At 46.0% G+C, this 9,297-nt stretch overlaps 1 protein-coding gene across 1 annotated transcript; it reads right to left on the minus strand.

The window, feature by feature from the left end:
* Window positions 1-291: 291 nt before the first annotated feature.
* LOC135186289 (E-selectin-like) lies at window positions 292-8,259 on the minus strand. Its single transcript, XM_064163927.1, is given in 11 exon segments — window positions 292-1,344; window positions 2,239-2,309; window positions 2,423-2,444; window positions 2,899-2,979; window positions 2,982-3,005; window positions 5,359-5,544; window positions 5,812-5,997; window positions 6,105-6,290; window positions 6,922-7,107; window positions 7,232-7,314; window positions 7,979-8,259. Coding segments are annotated over 11 exon segments (1,350 nt in total). The 3' UTR covers window positions 292-1,300.
* Window positions 8,260-9,297: the final 1,038 nt, after the last annotated feature.

Here is a 9,297-nt window from a genome sequence, read left to right on the forward strand (position 1 = left end):
ACTGGAGCAGGCTGCCCAGAGAGGGTGTGGAATGTCCTTCTCTGGCGACTTTCAAAACCCACTTGGATGCATTCCTGTGCCAGTTCCCCTGGGTGATCCTGCTTTGGCACAGGGGTTGGACTTGATGATTTCTAGAGGTCCCTTCCAACCTCAAATGTGCTGTGGTTCTGTAAATAAGGAACAGCTTTGCTATTTAGCCAACCTTTCCCCAGCCCCTCACAATCTGCTGCTGAAGCCACATTCACAGGACTGATCCAAACCATTTAAAGACCCACACTTCCAAAAAGGGAGCATTATATACAGTGTATTTTATTAAATGTTACAAACAGGGTAGTACAGATCAGATTTTAAGTCAGAGGGCTTTAATTTATTAGCATTGTAACTTAAATATATCTTAAAAAAAACTCTTGTTCAAAGTCTTTCAACAGAGTAATAAAACAGACTTCCATTTTATTTGTAAATAATATGCAGGCATGAAATACACACACACACACACCTCTCAACTACCTTACATTTACCTGGGCCCAGATCAACTGCCACAGACCTACTCAGGAACCAGTCTTTTACAACACAGTTACTGTCAACGGCACAAACATGTCCACAGTAAAAACTGCAGACTTAAACATTTATGTATTCACCCCCATTGCAGTGCAGAGTCCCACAGGGGTGAGGTTGCTTCAGATCTATTTGCTGGATTCAGAAACCAGAGTACCTCATATAAGCACTATGATTCCTAGTGCTATTACCATTAAAGAAGAGTTTAAAGTCCCTAAGCTTTTTGGGACATGCAGCAGAAACCCAAACAACTGCCCATAGCATTAGAGGCACATTTATTGCCTGGGATGTACTCTTCAAATAAACTGACTGTGACAACAGATGGATGCTTTCCAAGCTGCTCAGTGAGTATCTTTTCATCCTGCTTATTCCATTTCTGCAGTTCCAGCCCATATTGCCTCCAGAGAGGACATTTCTGGCAGCGTAGTAAGTGATGTGAATTCATGCACATCTTCACCTCACTTAGGTACCTTTGAGTAGATCAGAGGAGAAACCAGCCTCCTCCTTGGGCAGCAGCTTACTATTTGCTCACCATCTGGACAAGAGATGGCAAGATCCCAGCTGTGATAACTACATGACTGAATGTAGACAGCATTTTGCCAGAAGAGCAGAGTCTTACTGTCTGCTCGTTTCCAAGGGAAATACTAGACAGCTTGAGCTCAACATTTCTGAACAATACAGAAGGTCAATCATCTTGTCAGCAAGAGGTAGAAACATCTGGCCAGCTGCTGATTTGCACACAGTTTCATTCTCCAGAACCCTGAGATGTAAGAAAAGATGGCTTCGGTTCTGGCAAAGAGAATAAAATCCCTCTGTAAGTGGGAGAATCAGCACAGATTGTATCTGCTGTCATTTCAGATGAATTTTGTATGCAGTAGGTAGCAAAACTACCCAAAAGTGTTTTAAATACTGCACATAGCTAAGCACAATTATCCTAAAGGAGCTGAGTAGCCATTTCTACAGCAATAAAATCAGTCTTGTTAGGAACTCTTATGCCATGCCAAGATGCATGTGCCAAAGCACATCCTGCTGTTTTGGCGATTGCACAGCAATTACAGGATCACAGGATGTTAGAGGTTGGAAGGCACCTCTGGAGATCGAGTCCAACCCCCCCGACAGAGCAGGACCATAATCCGGTGCAGGTCGCAGAGGAATGCATCCAGACAGGTCTTGAAAGTCTCCAGAGAAGGACGACCTCCCTGAGCAGCCTGTTCCAGTGCTCTGTGCCCCTTATAGTAAAGATGTTCCTCCTCATGTTGAGGTGGAACTTCCTCTGCTGTAGTTTATACCCATTGCCCCTTGTCCTGTCACAGGGCAGAGCCTGTCCTCTCCCTCGTGAGCCCCAGCCCTCATGCATTTATTAGATCCCCTCTAAGTCTTCACCAGACCAAACAGCCCCAAATCCCTCAGCCTCTCCTCATAGGGCAGTGCTCCAGCCCCTTAATCATCCTCAGAGCCCTCCCTTGGACTCTGTCAGGCAGATCCCTGTCCCTCCTGAACTGGGGAGCACAAACCTGAACGCAGCATTCCAAGTGAGGCCTCAGCAGGGCAGAGCAGAGGGGGACGTTCTCCTCCCCCATCTGCTGGCCACTCTCCTCTTAATGCACCTCAGTTAGCAGCAATGATTTCTTTGTGCAATTAAAAGGGAGAGAACCTCTGAGTGCAGCCATCTCAAGTGCTTACCTGAAACACCTGGAGTCAGACATTCTGGCCAGCACTTATGGAAGCTGCATTCAGTGGTTAGGCTGTGGCAGCTGCTCTAAAAAACAAAAATAAAACGTACTTTAATGACAACCAGTTTATAGCAAATGGATTTTAGCAAAGTGATTGCAGTGCTTTTCATGCTGCATTTTGAGACACAACTCACCTGGAAGGAGTACATTTCTTCACTGTAAAAAGAGTAAGAAAAGGTATTAGCATTTCAAGATGAAAGTCCCCTTTTTTTCTGCTTAAACTCTCCCTCTTATTTCTAAATGTATTATAAAAACACATTACCTAGCAACAAACCTCACAGACAGTTATTACTGTGCTGCCATTAGCCTCATCTCAAATGCCCATTGGCTGTCCCTGGTGGTAATTACAAGTACATTACATGTTGCTTTTTTTCCCTTCTAATCCTTGTTTGCTGAACATTTGGGCTTTGCTGTTTTCTATTTTCCAGTGTCCAGCCAAAAGCCAAGCATGGCATGCAGGCAGGCTTCCTGAAAATGCTTCTGCAATGTAAGTATCAGAACTTTCACATTTCTGCCAAACAAAGGAGTTTGGAGGTTTTAGGGTTTTTTTCTCCACTGAACGTTTCTCAGGCAGGTAAACAAAATCAGTGGTCTCAGCCCAGTTGCTCACCTTTTCTTTGGAAACGTTTTGCAAGCCAAAGGAGGAATGATGCTGTGGACACCAGAGAGGCACTGGTGGCTGCTATGCCACAGAGATGTAGCTGGCTTGTTCAGAAGCTGCAAGGGTAAAAAGGGTTCACAGTGAGACCCAGAGGCATATGTGGTCTTTTGAAGCCCTCTCTACCTCTTCTTTTTCAAGAGCCAGAATTGCAGCTTGCAAGGCTTAGGTTTTCTCTTGCTCACAGAGGACACATCCTGCACACACGAGGTAAAAAGCTGTGTACTAAACATCACCTGACTCGTTGGCAAAGCAATGGCAAGGCAGCACCCTGGCTATGCCAGGCTCTGTCTAACCTCCAGTCTCATATGGCAATTTATGCTCACAGCTTTCATGGTGCAGATCATCAGTTAAATTCCCACTGCGTTGTCTTCCTCTTTGAGCAATCTAGTTGAGTTCAATGACATTATTCAGCAATCTAAATTCTGCTCAAGCAAAGAAAGTGCAGCCGAGCTTTTGGGATCTGAGTAACAGAGCTCTTGCTGCATGGAATGGGAATGCAAGGCTCAGACTTCTGTCCTGAAAAATTACAGCTTTTGACAGAAAAGCTCCGTGAGAACTTTTGGTTGAGGAGGTCACCCAAGAAATTATGGAAATTAGTTTCTATAAACGTCTCCCTACAAACTTTTCCATGGAAAACCAGACTCATGAACACAGATTTCTTCACAAGCTTTTGTTTCTTTAGAAAAGCTTTTCATAGAATCACAGAATGTCAGAGCTGGAAGGGACCTTGAAAGCTCATCTGGTCCAAACCCCTGCCAAAGCAGGATCACCTATACCAGACAACACAGGAACGAGTCCAGGTGGGTTTTGAACATCTCCAGGGAGGGAGACTTCACAACCCCCCTGGGCAGCTGTGGTGGAGGGTCACACAGGCTCAAATAGGCTTACATATGCCTATGCTTGCCTGGACATGTTTTCCTGCCAGGACCCCTGGTTGTAAACAGGCTGTGTAAGCCACACACACAGAGCTCGTGTCTCCCTCGGGTAAGTCCATGTGATCCCCATATCCCCATAATAGGCAAGTGCCTTTTGCCTATTGTGGTAAGGTTTGGCTGATTGCCAAACTGACTGGTCATTCTAGTGGCCAAGGGACCCATTAATCTCGGCCCACATTCAATAAATAGGGCGATTCAGGTAAACAAAGTCCTCCTGCCACCTCCTCCGCTCACCTCTCCTAGCCTCCTCGTTGCCTGGGGCCACTACCTTTATCCGCTACACAGGACTCTTTGTCCCCCGGTACTCTGCACCGATCCTTGGGCGAGCGACCAAGGCGTTCCCAGCTGGCCACCGCTCCAGCCCGGCCGCTCCAGCCCAATCGGGCCCGTGGAATCTTCTCAGCGCGCCCCAAAAATTCGAACTGAATTATTTAAGTCCACGAGGATCAACTCCGTGGCTTTCGCTACACATATTTGGGACCACAGAGACTGTGACTTCCAATTAGTGAGTAGTTGAACTCTCTCGATTTGAGTAGCTAAGAAATTTCATTGGCTTTGCCCATGGCACTTTATGCCACCAGACTCTCTAACCAGAATCTTTCCAAACCAATACCAAATTGCTTAATCCTGCTGTAAATAGACATTCTGTAAAACAGTTTCACTGACCGCGTACAAAGAATTTGTGTGGGTTAGCTGTACAGAAGTTTGGGGGAAATTCTCTTTGTATATATTATTAAATTATTTTTAAAACCTTCAAAGTTGGCCTCACATCTAACCCCAAACGCAGACTCAAACCCCTCCACCACAGCAGCCTGTTCCAGGGTTCTGCCATGCTCACAGTGAAAAAATTCCTCTTCCTCTTTACATGGAACTTCCTATGCCTCAACTTCCACCCATTGCCCCTTGTGCTGTCACTGGGCATTGCCCAGCAGAGCCTGGCTCCAGCCTCCTGGCACTCATCCTTTACATGTTTATATAACCATTGCTGAGGTCACCTCTCAGCCTCCTCCAAGCTAAAGAGTCCCAGCCCTCAGGCTCTCCTCGAAAGAGAGATGTTCCATTCCCTTAATCGTCTTTGTGGCTCTGTGCTGGACTCTCTCAAGCAGTTCTATGTCCCTCTTATGTGGAGGGCCCAGAACTGAACACAGTACTCCAGATATGGCCTCACCAGGGCAGAGTAAAGTTTATTCATGTGGAAAAAGCTCAGCATGGAAAACATTTTAATTAGAAACCAAACCAATCTGAAATCAGGTTGAAGTGAAGATAAGAAGTCAATATTTTTTCACCAAGGCCTTTTAGAAATCTTCCCCTCTTCTATTTTCAGAAAACATACTGAGAGACTTGGGGCTTCCCAATCCCAGGACTTCACTAAAAGTTCTAGCTCATTGGATGGAGTTACCTCCTCCAGCCTTCCACACCTTATTTGACTAGAAAACCAGTGCCACTTCTCTGGGGCTAGTCACAGGTAAAATACCTTCACATGTAGGCAGACTGGCACTCCAGTTTCCTGACGGGCTGCACTCAAGAACACGAGAGCCACTGAGCTTCCGTCCTTCTAGACAGCTGAAGAGGTAGGCTGTGTTGCAGGTGAAGTTCCCAGCACCATGTGAGCAATCCACAGAGCCCTTCTCAGGAGTCCTCAGTGGTTCACTCTGCACAACTGAAATGCAGACAGAACTCGTTGTGAGTCACTGAGGACTTATCTTTGGCCCTGTTTTTGCGTTGCCAGATGTACTCTCTGCTTTCAAATTCATTTGACTTTGGGGTGGAAGCAGTTCAGGGAGCCACAATCAGGCAATATTAAGACAAGGCAAGTCACAGCTGACAACACGAGACAGCACATGCAGTTAAGACCAAAAAGGAACACAGATTTCTGTGTGGTGTCCAGTGACAAGTAAATTGTATTTGCCAACCTAGTAAATGTTACCTTTGCATTTTGGTGCTGGCTCTGACCACTGTCCCTGTGCTGTGTACTCCGTGCTGGAGGGGCCATCCAGAACACAGCCCTCCTTGCAGCAGCAATCACAACGTGAACCAGAGCTCAGATCTGCAGCAGCGTGGCCACAGGTCACAAAGCCTCCTTCTAGCCTACCTACAGCCTCACATCTCACAGCTGCAACAAACAGACCACAGCAGACATCAGCAGAAATGCCTCAGGAATGCAATATGCCAGTGCCAACAGCCCCAGCGCCCAGGCGGGGCAGGGCTAAGGAAAGATACCTGCACAGGATGGCTGCTGCTTGTTCCAGGCCCCAGGAGACCCACAATGCAGTGTGGCTGCTCCTGTCAGGGTGAGCCCTTCCTCGCAAGTGAACTCACAGGTGGCACCTCAGGTCAGCTCCACAGAGGGGTGGGAGCAGTTCACAGCTCCATTAGCAGGCTTTCCCAAGGCAGGACAGGTCACAGCTGGAAAGCAACACAGACAGCACACAGCTCAGCCTGGAACCAGCCATTAAAAGGGGAGTAATTTTTTCCTGAAAATTAGCAACATGTTCACTAAATAGCAGCAGCTTTAGCAAGGAGAGCTCTGTGCTGCCATTTCAGACAGCAGATAGGCATGGAAATAATTCAAAATGGAAGACTGACTCTTCAGGCAAAGCTGAAAATTCATCTGCAGCTCATGACAGTTACTACTTACAATTAAATATTTTCCCATTTTTGACTGCTGCTTGGTGGAGTTTGATGCTTTTAATCACTTAAACCAGGATCTGATACTAAGCAGAATATTTTTTAAAGTAATCCTATGGCCACAAGTAACTTGCCTGTTGTGAGCAGCCTCACAGCCAGATTATTTGCACTCCCTGCTCCCCACTAAGAAGTAGAAAAGTCTTTCCCTACAAAGAAATCTGAAGCAGGACTAGAGCACTCACCCTGCCCATTTAATCTCTTCAGAAAGAAAGAGACCTGTGCACTGCAGTAAAAAGCACCTTCACCATGTCATTAATCACAGAGGAACAGGGCAGAACGTCAATTTATAGCTACTAGCAGAGTAACACCTAAGGTGGAAAGCTCATCTGTCACTGCTTGAGAAGCTCACCTTGGCATGCTGCAAGGCAGGCAGACCAGAGTCCAGAAGAGGTACAGCATACAGATGCCAGTGCAGTCAGTTCATATCCTTCCTCACACTGCACTGTGCAGGATGAGTTGTAGCTGAAGCTCTCCAACAGATGGCTGCACTGCAGGCTCCCATGATCAGGTTTCCTCAGCGGATCACAAGTCTCAACTTCAAAGAAACAGATTCACAGTCAGTCTCATTTGCCAAGCAGGCAACGCAACAAGGCAGACAAACTGCCTGCTAGCTGGCATGAACATGGCCCTGGCTGATACACTGGGTGGAGGAATCTTACCAAACTCACAGTCAGGCCCATAGAATCCAGGGTGACAGTGGCAGCTGTGGTTGTTAATAGTCTCTATGCATTCTCCATGGCCACTGCAGGGTTACAAGAAGCTGGAGAAAAGAAAAAAAAAAATCAAATGATACAAGATTTACCAATGGCTGCTACCGAAACCTGGCTGGCACTTGGCCTTGCAGGCACTACACAAGCAAACCTCTGATGGACCAGCTCACAGTGAGAGGATTCAACTGGCTGGGAACTGCATGACCACTTGTTTTCAAGCAGATGCTAGCAACATGCAAAATGCAAAAGGAGCACCCTGCTATGAGGTAGGCAGAAACCCTCAGCAGGTGTACACTACAGTAACTCACCACAGGTCTAATTTGGCTGATAAATATTTGACTTGCTTGGGTTTCTGTTGTCATTACCTAGCCTTAGCCACCTCAAAGTGTCTAATCTAATCCGGTGGTCAGATGCCTCCAAAAGGGTAATTTTTATCTAGCTGAGACACCCACTGGAGAGTGGGATGAAAATCACCATCTGGAAGAGCCTGTTTCTCTCCACTGATTCTAGAGAGGCTCTGGTAATTTGCTCACAAAAGATGTATAAAGTTTGGGAGCTAAAAAGTGAGATCAGTGCAGTTCTTAGAACAAGAACTTGGGACAAGCATACAAGTGCTCACAGGGTCAGTATGAGATACCAGCCAGAACAACTCATCCCACCCCCAGAGGTGCACATCAGAATAGGTCTTAGCACTACTGTGTGGCACAGGCAACCTTCTTTTTCTCACACTTTTCCTCATTCCATTTGCCATCATCCTTTCCTCTTCTGATGTAGGTTTCAACACAGTTCTCATTGTTCCCTTTGCCATTTGGCTCACCAGAAGCCCAGTTTTCTGTCTCTTCTGTTGGTTCTTTGTTAGTTCTGATCCAGGTCCATACCTCATGAATTTTTCTGATTGCAATCCAGTAGTAACCCGGACTGAAGGGCAAGAAGTTATTGAGACAGTTGATTTCCTCCTTATTCTGAATGGCAACCATCTTAGTATCCCTCTCTTTGCACCACAGCTCTGCTTCACTGTAGGTCATCTTTGGGTCTGAATAATGGTACTTCCAACAGTGCACCCCCTGCAGTCTTATCAGGCTAGAATGAAAAGAGGTCCAAAAGTTGGTGTCTGGCTTTTTCCCCCTTCTCTCTCTCCAGAAGAGCAAGCTCTGCAAAGCCCTATAAATACTGCAAGCTTGTCAACATCTGAAACTGCAGAAGTAGTAGTGGCAATTATTTTATAAACAAGCACCCAGCGAGCCTCAAAACAAGCACCTCAGCATCAAGTGCAGAGACTTCAGCCTGAGGAACTGTCTGACCGCAGAAAGCTTCAGAGCAAACTCCAGGAGCCAACTGTGCATCTGCCAGGCAAGCAGGGAAGCAGGCCACTGCAGCTAGAGGTTGTTCTGTGTGAAGCTAGTCTCAGGTTGATCAGGGCAGGTTTTCAAACTTGTTTGCTTCTGAGCCCAAACAGAACAGTCACACTAATGTTACCATCTAACTACTTTTCTAGGCAGAGAAATGCACACTTGCCATAAGTAAGAAGGGTAAGAACCACAAGTAAATCATGTTTCTGAGAGTTTTTCCTTCTCTGTAGCTTTGAAACAGATGGCCATGAGAAGAAAGGAGCACCTTTGTAAAGAACAATACTGACTTTTACCATTCAGTATCAAATGCTGTCCCCACAAGCTTTTTCACATACACTGTTACTCTAAAGACTTTAAAAATACATTTCCACTTCTCATTTTAAGAGAGCTCTTAGTATTAAAAGAGCATTTACATGTAAACAGCTTTTGAAGAACACCAACACAGGATTCCATCTGGCCAGTTTTCCTTTACCTGAGGAATGAAACAGAATCACACTCTCCATCTATACTCACAGGATGTAAAGCTGTGGTGGCCAAGTGGCAAAGTCCTCTGTGATACCTCTCGGTGACTGCTCTCTGTTGCTGAATATGGACCTGAAGTTTAAGTTCAGCTCCAAGTGTCTGGTCTGTGTAATCTCCTGCCTTTGCTACAGCCTTTTATACTCT

The sequence above is a fragment of the Pogoniulus pusillus genome, chromosome 24 (genome assembly GCF_015220805.1).
Source record: "Pogoniulus pusillus isolate bPogPus1 chromosome 24, bPogPus1.pri, whole genome shotgun sequence".
Classification (NCBI taxonomy): Eukaryota; Metazoa; Chordata; class Aves; order Piciformes; family Lybiidae; genus Pogoniulus; species Pogoniulus pusillus.